Source organism: Diorhabda carinulata, chromosome X (genome assembly GCF_026250575.1).
Source record: "Diorhabda carinulata isolate Delta chromosome X, icDioCari1.1, whole genome shotgun sequence".
Classification (NCBI taxonomy): domain Eukaryota; kingdom Metazoa; phylum Arthropoda; class Insecta; order Coleoptera; family Chrysomelidae; genus Diorhabda; species Diorhabda carinulata.
The window spans coordinates 57,066,760-57,084,569 of record NC_079472.1 but is presented as its reverse complement, the minus strand read 5'-3'; the positions used below and the strand labels follow the sequence as shown (position 1 = coordinate 57,084,569).

At 32.2% G+C, this 17,810-nt stretch overlaps 2 protein-coding genes across 4 annotated transcripts in view; one reads left to right on the top strand and one right to left on the bottom strand.

The window, feature by feature from the left end:
* The window catches only part of LOC130902314 (E3 ubiquitin-protein ligase MYCBP2), a 167,842-nt gene that overhangs the window by 31,503 nt on the left and 118,529 nt on the right, over positions 1–17,810 (bottom strand). For both annotated transcript variants that reach the window (XM_057814371.1, XM_057814372.1), the window contains exons 25-28: positions 4,651–4,822; positions 3,446–3,682; positions 359–535; positions 96–302 (exon numbers count right to left, since the gene is read on the bottom strand). In XM_057814371.1, the coding sequence (XP_057670354.1) occupies positions 96–302; positions 359–535; positions 3,446–3,682; positions 4,651–4,822 (793 nt within the window). The remainder of the gene's footprint in view (positions 1–95; positions 303–358; positions 536–3,445; positions 3,683–4,650; positions 4,823–17,810) is intronic.
* LOC130902318 (uncharacterized) overlaps positions 13,885–17,810 on the top strand; it is a 62,691-nt gene continuing 58,765 nt past the window's right edge. Inside the window, exon 1 of one of the 2 annotated variants that reach the window (XM_057814379.1) lies at positions 13,885–14,282. In XM_057814379.1, coding sequence (XP_057670362.1) covers positions 14,115–14,282 — 168 coding nt within the window. In that variant the 5' untranslated portion in view covers positions 13,885–14,114. Of the gene's footprint in view, positions 14,287–17,810 lie in introns of both variants that reach the window. The other variant, XM_057814380.1, reaches the window with a different exon arrangement.

Below are 17,810 nucleotides of genomic sequence, written 5' to 3'. Positions count from 1 at the left end.
GAACAGGAAGAGGGAAAGAGATCAACCAAAGAGAAAAGGGAGGAAATTTTTGGTTAATATCTGAAATTGCAATAATTTTAAAACATTTTTTCTACCTCGTCAATAAAAGCAATAGTTCCGTTGACGTGAACTATACCAATTTGTTCGCTTTGTAAAGATGGATGGGCTCGAATTCTCAATCCGGCTGAATTTTTTGCTACAAATTTCCTCAATTTGCTCGGTTGATGCTGAGATTTCTTCGACAGATTTTGATTCGGAGGTGTCATACCCTGCGGCGGTTCTTTAACTTCAACTTTAAATATCTGCAACAAAAAATTTATTTATATTTGAATTCTTATTTTGAGGAAAAATAACCTACTTCTTCCATATCGTACCCATCTATATTAACAAGAATAGAATAGCATCCAACTGACGCAGGAGTCCATGTAGCACTATAAGAACCATCCGCATTCGATCTTACCAACATATTTTCACCTGACCGTTTAATGGGAGGCGATGTGTATCGAAGTTCTTCAAATGAATAGTTCTGAAATGCCTATAATGAACAAAAACATAATTTTTTCACATCTTCCACAGAAATATAAATTTCTAACTTGAGTATCTATCATTTGTTTTAATTTTTCCAAAACTTCGTAAATGAAATATTTTATTTTACTGCTTCTCTCAAAGAAAAAATTACTAATCACTACTTTTGATACCTAAAGATTGTGAAGTGAATTTGTATTGCTGAGAGCTGGTGCTTCTTGTAATGTACGGATTTTCAGAGAGGACAGTAAAATAGTAAACAACATAAGCCTAAAATCACAAGTGAACGGCTAATTCTGATTTTTTGGTACAATGTTTGGGATTATTAGGGAAGTCTAAATCCAATTTTTCAGAAATGAAAACCTTGTGCTTCTTTCGTAGTACTCCAAAAACCTCGAAAGTTTTGCCTGTATACTGGTTTTCTCGCTATAACTTTGAACTTATGCATTTGGCTTGACTGGTTATTCTATACTTATTTAAAGAAGATAAAATTTGCTACAAAACGAGACCAAGTGTAGCTCTGTAGGTCTAATATTGTTTGAGATATAGCCTTTTAAAAATTTCAAATTTTTTCCAAAAAAGTGAAATTTTAACTTTTGATCAACTTTACACCTAAAAATCAGGGAAAATACGTATTCTACGAAGGAAGTTGTACAAATAGAAGTTATAGCAAATTTATTTAGTTTTCATTTAAGCCAAACCGTACGTCTTTAGGCCTTATAGTTCTCTCACAATCCTCAAATAACCAAAAATGGAAAAAAAGTTTTTTCCGTAAATTTGACCTTATGAGTTCTAATGATGATAATGGGTAATTTACACACAAAAAATACTAAGTACTCTTAAGAAACGACTGTAATTTAATTTTGAGAGGTATATTATACATATAAAAAATATACATATAAAAAACTTATTTTTGCTTATAAAGTAAAGTAAAGTTATTTACAAAGTACGACCGATAAGACGGTTCACTACCACTCAAATTTCAAATTCATTACAAAATTGGTCTAGTGTAGAAATGCGAACTACAATTCGATCTATATGAGGAGCAACTAAAATTTTTTACATTTCGATTTTTCCTTATCAAGTAACATGATGTTCGACAGTATGCAGTTCAATTAAAAATGTTTGATTGGATTTTAATACCTCGATTAAGTATGTTCAATAGATACTTACAATTTATAATAATTTTCAGAATGTCGGATTGTGAACTATTGGGCATGAGCCGCCCCTGACCTTCAGATAGTAGTGTAGAACTCAATCAACCATTAAAAATTCATATATTCGAATGTATAATTTAGAAAATATACTTAATTATAATTTCTGATTTCGCAACTTTAAATGCCTATAACTCAGAAACTAGGGGTCGTATGAGAGAGAAGTGTTTTTATAACTGTCCTATCTTCGATCGGGTATAACGTAGGTGGGCTTTGACGCCTCCTTAACAGGAAATAATACCATACGTATCGACAAGTTTACGATAAACAGGGTTGTCTATTTATAATTTAATCCTTTGGAAAGACGTTTATAACATTAGTCCAAGGGCTAGTGACAAACGTTTTTATACATCACAAGATCTGGTGTAGTCGCATCTAATGATGACCAAATTAACCCTAGCCATCGTTCTCTGACAATAGACAATAGACAATAACTTGATTACAGAAATGGCTATTGGAATAATGACAGCAGTGAACAGTGAGTCTTCATATTGTCTTGACCTACTTTGGGATACCAGGTACTGAGCACAAGTGAAAGATTGACCAAAAATGTTTTCTTTAGAAGACGCCAGTCAGTAATCTTGATACGAGAAATAGAAACATAGCTAAAAGAATCTTAGAGAAGGTTTATGAAAGGAAGAAACATAGAAAACTACATTTTCACAATAAAAAAAGCTATACACAATATAACTAAGGAGACAGAAGTCAAAGTGTACCAAGCATTTATAGATATAGAAAGAGCTTTCAACCAAGTACCGTAGAAATAGGCGAAGTAGAGTTACAAAGCAAAAATATATCAAAAAAACTGTACGTTAGGTATAAGAACCGGAATAATTTGCTTTGGGTAATGGTGCTGTACTGCTATTAGATAGAAGCGAAAAAGAACTGACCAAAAATCTTGAAATGAAGTACTAAAGAAGATAATAGTAATAAGAAAAACCAATGAAGTTGTCAACATTAATCTGAAAGAGGATGCACTAAATCAGGTTGATAATTTTAAATACTTGGGAGTAGATATGAATTGCCGAGGAAATGAGGAAAGCAAAATAAATGCTAGAATAAAGAGTTGCAGTTAGTGCAGACCTTAATATCAAAAAACATCTATTAAGAAGAGCGAAGGGTCTATAAAGGCAAATATGGGTGTATGAAAGTCTACAGAATAATAAGAATAGTAGATACTAGGATACTAGGAATAATTGAAACTACAAAATTGAACAGGTTCAGCGACCCAAAACGAATAAATAATAAGAGACGGATCAAGAAAGTTTATGAGTCAACAAAGCACGAAAAAAACTTACAGGAAGACCACCAACCACTTGAAACTATTCTCGCAAACAAAGGGTTCAATGAGTTCACAAGCCCTTACTACCCAATAATTGGAGAATGTGACGGAGGCAAAAAGATATAAGATAAAAAAAGAGAAGGAAGACCCAGGGAAACTTAGATATAACAAGGAAAGGGAAAGATAAGGGAAAACTATAAATCATATGAATGAAGTACCAAAAGATCGGAAAGAGTAGAAAAAACAGATAACAGGAGAATGAAAACTAAAATCCCAATACTGTGAAGTTGGAAAGTACATAAAGAATTCAACAGAAGAAGAAAAAAAGTACCCTCTGATTAGAAGTCGATTGAGGTTGAATCGAAATAAATCTGTAATTTTTCTATAGATATTTTCAATAATCGATTGTCTGTTGGATACATACCTTCATAACTGTAATCGAGTGGAAACACATTTTGTCTCTAATAGTCGGTTCGTATGGAAGATGTAAAGGAGGTGGTGGCAATCCTCCAAATGTTAATAAATCTGGCTGGCTTATTCTTCTCATTTTTCTACCAACATCACCATCTCCTATTTCTTTTTTATCTATCGGCATTGCTTTTACTTCCACTTTCATATTAGGTACAAAAACCATATCACCGTATTGATCCCTGGTAAGTACCTATTGAATGATTTATTATTAACTTCTTCAATTTCTTATTTTTAAAACCTTTTGATATGTTTATGTTTCTAAATGCTCTTTATTTTAGGTCTCTCTGTTTGGAAATTAGTTTTTTTAATAATTTTTAAAAGATAGATAAAATTCGGAGTATTAGGAACAAAGTAGATTGGCAGAAATAACGAAAATTGATTATAAATAATTTGAATCATATGTCAAAGATGTAACTCCTATATATTATTCTCTTCTCACTATAGTGATCTAGGATGACGTATAAATTCTAAAACTTGAGAAAAAATTTCTATAAGTATAAATTGTTCAAACATAGAACCACATTGTTTCCAAAGCTGTTGCTACAATTTGTTGATGATTTTTTGATCCATTTACCAGACCTTTATTTTCTTTAATAATTCTGATGTCTTATCAAAAAAATTGAGCTGTTACTTCTTTGTCCATCTTGCTATACAAGCTTCAGATCTTCTTCTTTCTTCATCACATCCTTAATAATTTCCCTTATTCAAAACAACAATTCAAACAAACAGATTAAGTAAGTTGTATGTTTATACGTAGATATAGAGTAATTTGACTTTTACCTGACATCCTCTTTATGGAAAATGTAGATGAAGAGAAAACAACAACTAGGACCATGTTTAAAGAATGTTATGTTGAAGTTTTAGGGGAGATATTAAGGATCCCGACTACAAAACAAAGAAGAATGGATGAACTGTCAGGTTGTTCAAGTGAGAAATTACTTGGGAGAAGTTTCAAAAAGTAAACTACACTTTGAGTATTTTTTTTTACATATTCAAATTCATAGTTTGTTGTAACAAATAAGTAGCTGTTATTATTACTCTTTATATTTTGTTGGTTGTGTGGAAGCTGGAATTTTGGTATATAATTTAGAAATAACACTAAATAATTTCAGTGCAGATCTGTGTTTTCTACTTTCTTAATGTTGAAAAATGGCATACCATGATTATCGCTGGCCAACCACATCGTAAATCTTCTCTGGAATATACCACTTGACATTTTGTAGGATCTACTCTACTACCTGGTTGCAACCACTGAGCCAAACGACCACCACTTGAGCCAGCTACACAGTTGACGAAGTCTCTCAGGAAAAGTTTTTCGTTGGAATGGACACTATAACAAATAAAATAATTTTTATCATTTGTTCAATAAATAAGCTCCATTCTTTAATAACTATTTGAGGCTGTAGAAATACAAGAAATAAACACCTCATATATTTAACATATCACTACAAGTTAAGTGACTAACTAAGAAAAACACATTTTTAGCCAAAAATATATTTTATTCATGAATGTGAGCAATACAATCATTCCAACGCTTCTCTAACTCCCCGATGCCGTGCTTGTAGAAGGATTTGTTTTTTGCCTCAAAATAGGCTTCAGTTTCAGCAAATGCTTCTTCGTTTGAGATGAATTTCTCACCGGCGAGCAGTTTCTTGAGATCAGTCAGTAGTCACTGAGGGCCAGATCTAGTCTATACGGTGGATTGGAAAAGAATTCGAAGTGTAATTCGTTCAATCTAACCATCGTTGCTATCGAGTTATGAATCTTACGAATCTTGGTGAAACAGTGGTTTTTTCTTCGACATAAGAGGCCGATTTTCCTTGATTTTTGTATTCAAACGATATAACAACTCTAGGTAGTATTCGCTATTGATTGTCTCTACCATTTGGAGATAGTGAATGAACAATATTCCGTGCGCATTCCAAAATATTATAAGCCATAATTTTCCCAAATGAATGTTGTACCTTTGGACGTTGCGGACGTAGTTCACCGGCTGCAGTCCACCCAGATGATGATCGTTTTGATTCCAGAGTGAAGTGATTGATCCATGTTTCAATCATTGTCACATATCGACGCCAAAATCTGATTTATTATGTACAAACATGGCCAAAAACTTCTCTGAATCATCAACATTGTTGTTGATGATTGATGATGTTGATGATGATGATAAACGCGGCACCCAATTTGAAAAAAGCTTTCTCGTGGTCAAATGTTCATGCATATTTGTAAACACACTACTTCTGATACATTTACGTCCTCAGCTATCTCGCACAATTTCAATTTACGATAAGATATAACCAATTTGTGGACTTTGTGGATGTTTTCTGGAGTAACTTCCTTAATTGGACTACCATCATCGGTATCTATACGATCACGTTTAAATTCAGCAAACCTATAACAAATGATTCTTTTGGATGGATCAGAGTCCGAATAATACTTTTGAAGCCATTGATGAGCTTCTAGAGTATTTTTTTTTTTCATCAAAAATAATAATATATTATTAATTAGTTAACTTATTAATATAATAAATTAACACGAAATTCGCTTCACTTAAATCGCTGTCACTTTTTTCAAAATAATTGAAATATCATGAAATTTTACACATAGTCTTTTGAAAGTTGGTACTTCATAAACGTCAAACGGATTTGACAATGACAGCGCCATCTGTGTCAGTCACACGACTTATTGAGTGATGTAGTATTATACATAAGCGGTCATTAGGAGCTGGAGAGTTAATTTAAAAAATTGTAGCTGCTAAAAAATCTCACTTATATAATTTTCTACATTTATTTTCATTTGATTACCAAAACTACGTTAAACTTTGTTTTGGTCTTGTAATAAGTGGTCTTGGTCTTCAATTTAGATTTCGACTTGTTGACATCGACACTTTTTTGATTACATAGAATGCAATTTTTCGAATAAAATTTAGAAATTTCTAGCTTTTGAAGTGATTCATAATAAATAGAATTGTCAAATAAAGGTTATAGATAAAACTCTTGAATGTAATATTATATATTTCTTTTGATTTTGTAGGTAGTAGATTTGACATCACGATAGAATATTAGTCCACCGAATTTTCAATATTATTCAATAAAGAATAAGAACTGACTTTTAATACATTTATTTTATTTTTATCGACATATCAAATAAATAAACGTCCAAATTCCAATGTACCTTAGAAATAATTATTTTGTTATATAACCGTTTTCTGCTTCAAATTCAAATTGTTTTGCAAAAAATAGAATTCAATATCTAATATACGTTTTTCAGATTTTTCATTAGACCAGATATGTGATTCGTATCAGGAAAGTAATCTAATTTACGAATTTACAAAATAGAAAAAATATCCAAATCTAATGTGCAAATAGAAAAAATTTGGTATCAAATTGTTTGTTAATTTATATCTCTCTATATATTTCCCATACAACAATTTAAGAGATGTTTCAAAGGAATGAAACCTTAATCCATATTAAAAAAAAGCTTGAATTGATTTTATTAGAAAACAAGCTATCTGTGCAATGTGCATTGATCACCTTATGAAAGTTTTATAAGATATGGAAACGTGTTGATTTGATCTCTACGAATACGTGATCAATACCAATGAGCCCTGATGTAAAGGACTAAAAGTTAACCATACTTCAAGCCTCTTTCTGCGATTCAAGTGCTTGTTCCCTCCTTCCATACTTCCATGAAAAATATGGAATCTACAACATTTATAATTGATAATATAATATATGAATAAAGAGTAAAAATAAATTAGGTTTACCTAATAAAACACCATAAAGGTTATTGGTTAATAATAAATTAGCAGAGATGTGTCGATACCAAAATATCGATTCGTGATACCGATACCGATATCTATACCATCGATGTATTGTGGTCTATAGCTTAATTCGTGCGGTTTTTTTTTCTTTTTTCAAAATTTAAACGTTTATTTTAGAAAAACATGTATCCATCACCAACTGCGCCGGTTTGGCAGCCAAGAATGAATCAAGCCAATTTTTGATATCTTGCTCTGATGTGAACGAGGGGGTTCTGCATCGACCGAAACAAATGGTAGTCAGAAGGGGCAAGGTCTGGCTATAAGGCGGGTGAGGTAAAACTTCTCATCCACTGTTTTCCAAATAGTTATTAGCCGGAATAGCAACGTGAGGCCGAGCGTTGTCATAATGGAAAATTATTGCCTGTTGTTAATGTTAATTGTATTCGGTAGCATTCTCCATTGATGACTTCACCCGAATTTAGCAGTTCATAATACAGCACACCTTTCTGATCCCACCAAATAGAGAGCATTACCTTCGCGCCATGAATATTCGGCTTTGCCATTGAATTGGCTGGTTGGCCGGATTCCACATATGATTATTTGCCCTTGGGATTGTCGAAATCGATCCATTTTCTATCACCAGTAACAATCCGATGCAAAAATGACTTCCTTCTGTGGCTTTCTAGCAGCATTTTGGATATGTAAAACCGCTTTTCGACGTCTCTCGGCTTGAGTTCATGTGGAACCCAATTTCCTTGCTTTTAAATATATCCAGCTGCTTTTAAGCGTTTTGAAATGGCTGTTTGAGTGACACCAAAAGATTCTGCGAGCTCTTTTTGTGTTTGGCAACAATCTTCATCCAGTAATACTTCCAGTTCTTCATCTTAAACTTTTTGGGCCGCCCAGGACGTTCATCGTCTTCCAAGCCAAAATCACCACTTTTAAATCGTGCAAACCACTTTTGACACTTTCGCTTAGCTAGAGCATGTTCATCTTAAACTTCCACAAAAATACGATGAGTTTCGGCAGCATATTTCTTCATATTAAAGTAATAAAGAAGAACTCCCCGCAAAAACACTTTTTCAGGAACAAAGTTGGACATATTTGAGTGAAAAGAAATGATTATTGTTAACGCCACAAATGAACGACATATGCTGAAAATATGTACAATAACAGAAGCTTTCCAACGAAAGTTCGGAATATTGGAACGATGTAATATTATACAAGTTACGCCATCTCTTATTAAACCGCATCAAATCTTACTAGAAACATATTCATTTATTGTTTTAACAACGTTCAAACCAATTTTAAAATATCTATACAGGGATAAATGAGGCAATTTCGCAATCTGGTATGGATAAGAAAAATATTATTTGAAATATATTGCAGGCTCATGATATTTAAAAATGGAAGAGTGTCTTATCGTCAACAAATAAATCACAGCATGTACTTATTTTATTTAACATACCAGACTTCTTTATTAGCTGCTTAAGTGTTTGAATGACATGAAAAAACCCGATAGAGTAAGTAAAAAATATTAATTAGAGTAGCCGCAGTATTGTGGTTTCTTAAACGAATATTATGGAACCAGTTTAAGTGAATTTAAAAACTGGAATGGCGTAGGCATTTAGTGTTAAAACTTTTTGTACGTTCATTTCTGTTTCTGATACCAAAATTATGCGATTACGAACAATCTTCACATACTTTTAACTGTCCAATAACTGTACTGGGTGTCCCAATAAGAATGGCTCTCGGCCATATCTCGTGAATCGTTGATAGTACAGCTTCGTTAAAAAAAATTTATAACAAAAGTGACCTAGAGAAAAACCTGGAAATTATTTACAGAGTTGTAGGTCCACCGCTAGAGGACGTAATTAAATACCAAAAATTATAAAATGAATAATTAACAAATTTTGTCTAATTAAGATACATTTAATTTATGATTATCGTATTCTTCAAGAAATTCAGCGTATATTTGATTTTACAAGTTTTTGTCTATCTCTTCAAATAAGAGGCGGGAGGAAGCGGGAACTTTATTATGAAATAACGCCTGTAAGTCCAGTTCTACTTAACCTATCTATGCAAACTTAGCCTTTTTGAAGAGAGCTCCTTTCTACCAATGTAATAGTTATAATTTCGAAACAACCTAATGAGTAACATATACGCTAGAGGGCGCTAATTATTTATTTTTTTAAATCTAGTTATCCTTGAAAAATGTTCAATAGAAACATGCAGTTTTAATTGAGGAATATAAAAGTAGATCAAATTAGCAACAGAATAGCGAAAACCGCATGTCGATATCTTTTTCGTATTACGAGATATCTTAAGAAATGTGTAAATTTTAAGCATTTTCCTTTAAACATAAATTACTCCGGGTTGACTGAACGGATTTTAACATTTTTTGAGTCCTCAAAATTGTCTTCCCTTGTTCTATTATTATTCCAATTATTATGTCAATATTACTTATGCTGTCACCGGGAAACTGCGTTATGGAAGTTAAAATGGAAATATAACTTAAGGTACCATATTGCTGAAAAATCGAAGTGAATAATAGCACTAGGAATGTGAAAAATAGAACACCCTTCCACTCTGGAGGTTGGGACTGGAGGTTTTACATTGTACCTTTACAATTTAACGTGAAGTTTAGTGTTTCTTTGAAGTAAAAGTAAAGGGTGTAGTTCCGAAAAAGTGGCCCCGATTTTACTAAAATTTATGCCAAAGTTTGTCCTTAATTATAGAAGGAATGAATAAAGTAAATAAAAGAAGAAAAATTATAAAAGAATTAAAAACAGAGTAAGAAAGAGTTAATACTTTCTTATCAATGCAATTATAGTCATAGTCTTTTAACCTAACCTAACATAACCCAACCTAACGTAACCTAACCTAACATAACCGAACCTAACCATTCTTATATTCAAAGGCTTCTTTGTGGATACTTCAAAATACACAATTTTCTAATAATTTGGAATCTTATACCAAAAATACACTTATTCTTAGAAAAAATAATTTTTTTTATAAATTTTTGTTTTATTTTCTATATAATATTGAAAATTTGCTGATTATGAAAAATTTTAGATGCTGATGATGGTTTTTCGTTTTGTCTTAGTGGAAATAGTTATTGAAAAGTTCATATGTTTGCGTATCTCTAAGACTCACGGCAGATCAAATTTTTTTGTGCGCTCGTCGAACGATATTTCGGATTTGATACAGTCAGTGTGCGCTGGATGCACGAAACTTTATAAATTGTGCCTCTGCGCTCGATGCACGTGTGCTTCTCGCACCCCATTTTTTAGTAGATCGTCCCTGAAGGAATTTTTACCGAAAAAGCTCGATTTGCCCCCTCAGCCCCCTTCAAAGCTAAAATAATTTTACCAAAATCTCCAAACATTTTGGATCTAGACAAAAAGCTCTACGAAAAAGGTTATATACTTTTTTTACATAAACCTATGCTGATGACTACTAAAATATCACTACAAGAATTAAATGAACTATTTTTTTGTGGGGAGCGACGCTCATGTGCTGCACGCCGTTAATAAGGGGGTTGCCTAAACCTCGCTTACAAACTTTGAAGAGATTAGGTTAGGTTAGGTTAGTCAATTACACTCCAATATTTTGAGCCACTGCGGCCAAAAGAATAGGTTTAGATCTACTAGAGATTCGGCACGCGCGAATTTATCCGTAAATTTCTCTTAAAGAAAATCTTGTACAATCGAGAACAAAAATTCCAGCATAATCGGAAATTTATCCAAATCAAATTATTTGATATTATTTTTAATTAACATTGTTAGATCATCAATGGTGAAATGAAAATTTTTCTTTAAATAAAAACCTTGGATCCCACAGTATATTTTCAGGCATACCAAATTAGTAGTATTGATCTATATTTAACGTAAACATTTTTAATTTTCTTAGGCAAAAATATTTCTCACAAAAGTAACAGAACCGGGGTGCACTGACCTAGAGGAGACTATAATATAATCTTTATTTACAAAATGTAACCTTTTTGATTATACATACACATATTAAAGGAATGCGTTACATATAAACTATTTATAGACATGCTCCACGTTCCCTCCTGCATCTAATTTCAAAACTCTCTGTAAATTTGAATCACACCAATAAAATATTTATTAGGCAATTTTTTAGACAACCGACGTGTCGTTTACAACCGAAATAATTATGAATGAGAAAGTGTCTGATGGGTATAACCATCATTGGGTGTGATTTGTTTTTTCGGTCTTCTGTAACGTTGAACTTATTTTCTTTAGTCGCATAGGACAGCAGCACTTCCCTTTCTCATAACAAAGAATGATGAGAGGACGCGAGAACGATGTTTATCAGAGTAAGATAGACTGCTAGTGCACCACAATAGACAGGACCGTATTTACACTTGTTCGAAAATAATTACGTACGGAAAATGTTATTTAAAACCTTAATCTCAAAACAACAAGCTAATATAATGTATAGTTCTTCCAATATCAGTCGCAGATTATAAAAACCCTTGACGACAATTTTGTTTGACCTACCATGGGCGCAGATACATTATATTTATAAATTTATTATTTTTATTAATACATTTTAAAAATATGTATTCGTTATTTAGACAGATGCACTTAAATGTAAGAGCTCCAGCCAATATAAATGCATTTATGCTTACGATTCGATGTTTTCATTGGTAAATAGAGTCCAAGTGGACTGACGTTTGTTTGTTAGATATTTACCGAATTTTATACGGGGAGTAAACATTATTTTTCATTTCTTAGTTTGATATGAGTGCCGTGCGTATTTATGGAATATTGATTGATACTCACATAACTGTCTTCTGCAATTGATATTGGAAAAGCTAAGCGAACAATATTTCTAATGTTTGAAACGTCAATATTGTTCACATTAAAAATTGCCGATACGGATAAAGCTGAAACTAGAGTTTTAGAAGATTTCGTGAGTGGTTAATATTTTTAGGATTAATACCATTTCAAAACCAGCAGTATTACTATTATTAAAACTGTGAAATCACTATACTTCTCCAGAATAGAACGTCTGTGAGGATTTTTTGCGCAAAATCAAATCTAAAAACAACACGTCAGGCTCAGTGAGTACGCCTAACGAAATACGTGTATATTATTGAGTCTAGGTGTTTAAGCATGGATAAACAAAACATTACATTTAAAAATACTTTGGCACGAATACGATTTTCGTGGCGCCTAGATTTGACTATGCCATTTTGTAAATCAACCCAAAATATGTCGAAAATAAAGAATAAAATTTTTTGATATCTTGCTTAGTTTTCGAGATATCGATACTTGAAGTTGGAAAAATTTCTTTTTATTCAATATTTGTATATATCTCAACCTAACCTAACCTAACCTAACCTAACCTAACCTTCTCGTGGTGGACTTTGAGTGTAAAAAGTTCAAAAATCGTGAATTTTTTACAACCAAAATTGTCCAAACAAAAATTTTCTTCGCGTGAGGGTTATTTTAGTTTTATTTTATTATTTCTTTTTCTTAAGGGGGGGTTCGCCCCCTTGCCCCACGGGAGCTCTAAACTGTTATTAAATATTTTTTTTATTTTATAAATAATCAAAAACACAGAGAGATGAAAGTTATCAAAAATGGCTCATTTTGTTATAAAAATTTGTTTTTTTCAACATAATTTTGGAGTATCAGGGTAAATTGTATGAAAATTGAATAAAAAATTTTTGTTTATTGAATTGCAAGACTCATATTGAATTTAAAGTGATAAAATATGCATTTGAAACGTATTGAAGTATTGAACGCCATCCGTTCATTGAAGCGAATTGTGAACTAACGTTTGATTATAGCTTCGAATCGATATCTCGAAAACGAAGCGAGATATCAAAAAACTTAATTCTTCATTTTCGATTTATTTTGGCCTAATTAAGCGTTAAATCGCGGCGACACGGTAATCGTACTCTCCCTGAAGGTTTATATTTAATAGACAAATATTTTAGTTTCCTCTAAATATTTAAATAAATGAAAATAATATCAATTTTGATATGTTTTCGATTACTTTCATCGATTCAATTATTCGGTGGGATACAAAGCAAACATTTTGTGCGAAGGAAGATATAATATTTTTTTAGTAAAATCACAGTAAGGTATTAAAGTAAAAGACACATAAATTGAATATTTAGGTCTTTATTTTTGATCCACTTAACATTAGACATAATGGAGCATTACATCAATTATTATCATTATTAAAAAAGCGTTTCCTTGAATTGGTTTGTATTAATAATGAGCCAAAGTTTTAAATATGCGCTTCAGTGTATTCTACATTTGGCAAAGGATGCCTTTTGTCTCATCCTCTTTCTGTTGTCTGTCATAGCACACTGGTGTTCAAATCAACCGCCCCAATAAACTTGGCTACAAATCCGTGGGCAGCAACACATCACCACCATCAATACATTCTGGAATAGGGTGGAAGCAATCTGATTGGGTTCAATGTACTCAGGCTGCTATTTTTACTTATGGGATATGTTTTAACAATTATTTCATTTTTTATTTGTATATTATAAATTTTTGTGGTTTAACAGCCGATGCGGCTCTGTACTCAGTAAAATGAGTCGGTCATGCCTATGATTCAAAGATTGGAAGCGGCAGCGGCTTAGTCCACTAGATAAGCTCAGTCTGTGCAAGTTCGGTATATTGTGTGTTTGTGTTATTGTGTCTATATCGCTCCCAAACGGGTTCAGTATCAACAATCAACATCCGTCGTCGAATAGAAAAATTACGAAATCATGTACCAACGAGAACGATCTTTTTAAATGTGAAGTTTCGTCTGAATTCCATTAATTTCTGTCGTTAAAATAGGGTTACGGTAGCGAGAATGAAAGAAAATGGGTGTGCGATGGTTTTTCTTGTTGTGGATGTTTTTTTGTGTCTGTACTCTCAGATTTATATCTGTAACGGCTCAAGAGTTCACCATGTGCGACATCCAACAGTGTCACTGCACAATTAAAGCAGCTTCTTGGAAAATTGTTAATTGCAGTTTACATGAAGGACAGGCAAGTGTTCAATTTTTTCGTTATTTGATTATGAAAAATATTTCCCGAACTCTATAATAGTGCTATAATTAAATATATGTTTCCAGTCCAAACGACAAATGTAAGAACTGGTGAAGTAACTTATTTTAATTTCAGAAGTCAACTATTCAAAATGACTTTCTGTTTATATGGCAAAAAAATTAAATTATTGATTTTTCTCGCTTTAGAATCAACAGCAATTCCAAAAAAAACTAATTTTGGTTTAACAATTTTACTTAATTGAAAGCAATAAAATAAGGTTAATCAATAAACCGTAATAATCGTGAATTTGAAAGGTTCATCAACAGGTTAATTAGAACTCATATTGGCAGCGACGAAGGTCCACATTTCTAATGTTTCCAATTTATCGATCTCTGAATTTTCAAGCATTGTTTTCATACAAGGGCGGATCCAGGGTCTTGTCCTAATACTAATGACCTCCCCTTTGTCAAGACCCTCCGCCAAAGACATGGCATTTTAAGCCTTTTACCCACAAAATATAAGTTAATTACGTTGTTTTTGAGATTCATATAAATTAGTAATTGTCAGATTCTTCTACTTCGTAGTCTTGAATTTCTTGAGCATTTTATTTATGTTTTATTATTATTATTATTATTATATTGTTTTGATATTCGAAATATTTGGGGGTATTGGCTCCTTTTATCCACGGTGTAAAATAATTCGTACTTTTACATATTCCTACTTACGCCCTTTTATCAGAAACAAAAAACCAAGTTAATTAATCACTGTTTAGGTATCTGCTAGGAAGTGTACTTGAATTTTCATAGAACTGATTTTTTGCCTAGTGTAAATATATCAACTAAAACTAGTGATAAGTATTTTGAAAGTGGTTTACGAGGAAAAAAAGTTTGGGAACTTCTGATTCAGTGTATCGCATTGTCAGTTAATAGCTTTGTTGGTGAGGAAATTTTTGAATTTGTAAAAATAATTGCGGACCAATTCTCACTTTCCTCTTTTTCATTCTCCTAGTCCTCGTTGGAACAACTTCCGAGGTACTTGTAGCATATAACTCGTTCCAATGAATCACCTTGTACCAAGAGTTGTGCATGTATATACGGCACTTTACGACTACCTATTCTGATAATATTTTTCCTGCTACTGTTTATCTTTAATTCGTAACTTTTACCAACATAGTTTATTCCTCAACCCAACCTTATCTAAGATATCACCCTTAAAAGATGGTGACTGAAATTGAGTTTTCATTTTTTTTCTAAAATTTCAGTTATGCTAGAAACTTGAAATTATGTCATTTTCATGCACTTGCATAGAACTAACTACGGGTATTTGTTCAATATTTGTTTACATTATACGGGGGTGAAATTGGCAGCCCTAAATTTATTTCATAACAAAACTTTTCTCAAGATGTAGTTTTATTGACTGAAATTATAACTTAAAACCCTTGTCACTATCGAAGATTAACTCCACATGGACTCATCATCTGTACTATTTACCAATGAAAACATGGAATCGTAAACAAAAATAAATTTCTATTGGCCGAAGCTGTCGGAAGGCGTATGTAAACAATTTCTAGTAAGCAGTGGCGTGGCTAGGTGAGATTTATTTAATTCATAAATTTCTTTAAATTCCTAGAAATATGGCGTTCTTTAGACCATGAGCGAATGAAGACAATGAAATTGCACAGTGTAGTGAGAATAAAGACAGGTATGAATTTAATAATAAAGATTTAGATATACAAACACAGCAAGTTATTTTAAATATATTCGAATGTTTAAAAAAGGAAAATAATGAGCAATCTCATAATGCAATCATAATAAGAATTGTTGAATTAATAAGAGTGAAGTTTTGTCAGCATTTGATTTCAAACACAAAAAACTGAATAAACGGATGGCAATAACCGAATCGTCTAGGATAGTTTGATGGCGACAAGATTATTTGCGTCAGATAAAAGATTACCGAAACTCTAATAGGCCCAGAATGGAATTCAAAAAGGGCCCAGTTCACGTCTGGTACCCTGTTTAAACCAAACTTCCTTACATGCAGGCACATTTCACTCTTCTATTTACGTTTTGCAATTTAATATTCAGTTGTAGCGAGGTATAATAATGGTTTTTTTTATATAATAAAATAATTATATACATATTTTTAAAAGTATTTATAAAAATAATAAATTTATAAAATGAGGTATCTACACCTATGGTAGATCAAACAGAATTGGCGGCAAGGGCTTCTATAATTTGCAATTGATATTGGAAGAACTATACTACTAAAAGTAGTTTATTGAGAAAAAACTTTTAATGTCTAGTAGGCAACTCTGAACACTATGCTATTGAGAATGTAGCCAAACAACGTCAAATTGTTTTTATTACCCTCATATGAGTCACAAATTGAATTCGGTCGATCTTATTTGGGCACAAATGAAAGGATATGTGGAACGTCACCATTCAACTTAAATTACAAAAAAAAATTGATAAAAGTCGTTGGAACACGTAGTTATGAATAAAAGATTTACAATATGGTAAGAAAATTTAATAGAATTACTTATAGCTTTTGAAACTTTTAATACATTACGTAAAGATGACCTTGAGTAACAGATTATAAATATCAATATTTTGTCCAAATAATAATATTACGGCATCATTCACATTATAAAACTATTCAATATTCCCTCCCAGCACATACAAGTCAAAGTTTAATCCTCATTTTATAGTTCTACTGTTAATGTACTCACAAAATAACAGATTTATAAATTCACCAGGAAATTAATCAAAATACTATATATAAATATATTTCATTTTCAGTCAGGTAGTTTCTTATGCAAATTCAGTGGCTTGTAGATTTCAGAAGAGGTAATGTTCAATTTTTTAAATGGATTCGATCATCATGGGGAAGAAAAAAAGACATTAAATAACTAATAATTATCAATAGTGTTCATTTCCTTATATGAACTGGTACATATTTAGGGTGACACACAATATTTGAAATTAGGATTAGTTTATTCTAGAAAAATGTAATTTTATTTAATCATTGTATTTATCTTAATGTCTTCATTCTCACTGGTAACTGTTTCATTATCAGATAACTCCATAGTTTTCACTGTTTCTTATTTTTTTTCTTCTGTGGTTGTCGCAGGCGTTTGTAATTTGTCAATAATCATTTGGCACACCTAATCCACATCTTACAACTTCTTGCTTTTTCCAATCAATAATATACCACCTCTTCCTTCTCCAAAACATCGACAAATCATCACTGAATCTCCGCCGTAGTTTACAGTCGAGATTGTACATGAATCTAGATCTTCAACTCTTCATGCATCCAATTTTTAGGTTCTGTATCCCACTGCAATCTCCGATTTGTACTTTCACGTCTTAAAACGGACTTTCACTGCCACCCAAAACAACCAGCTTCTCTCAATCTCCTTTTCACTATAGGCAGATCTCTAGATTCATTGAGCTGCTATCTCTGGGCCTGTGAGTCGTCGATCACGTTTGTTGTTAAATACAATACGTTTATCTTCAGCAGTTTTGGTTT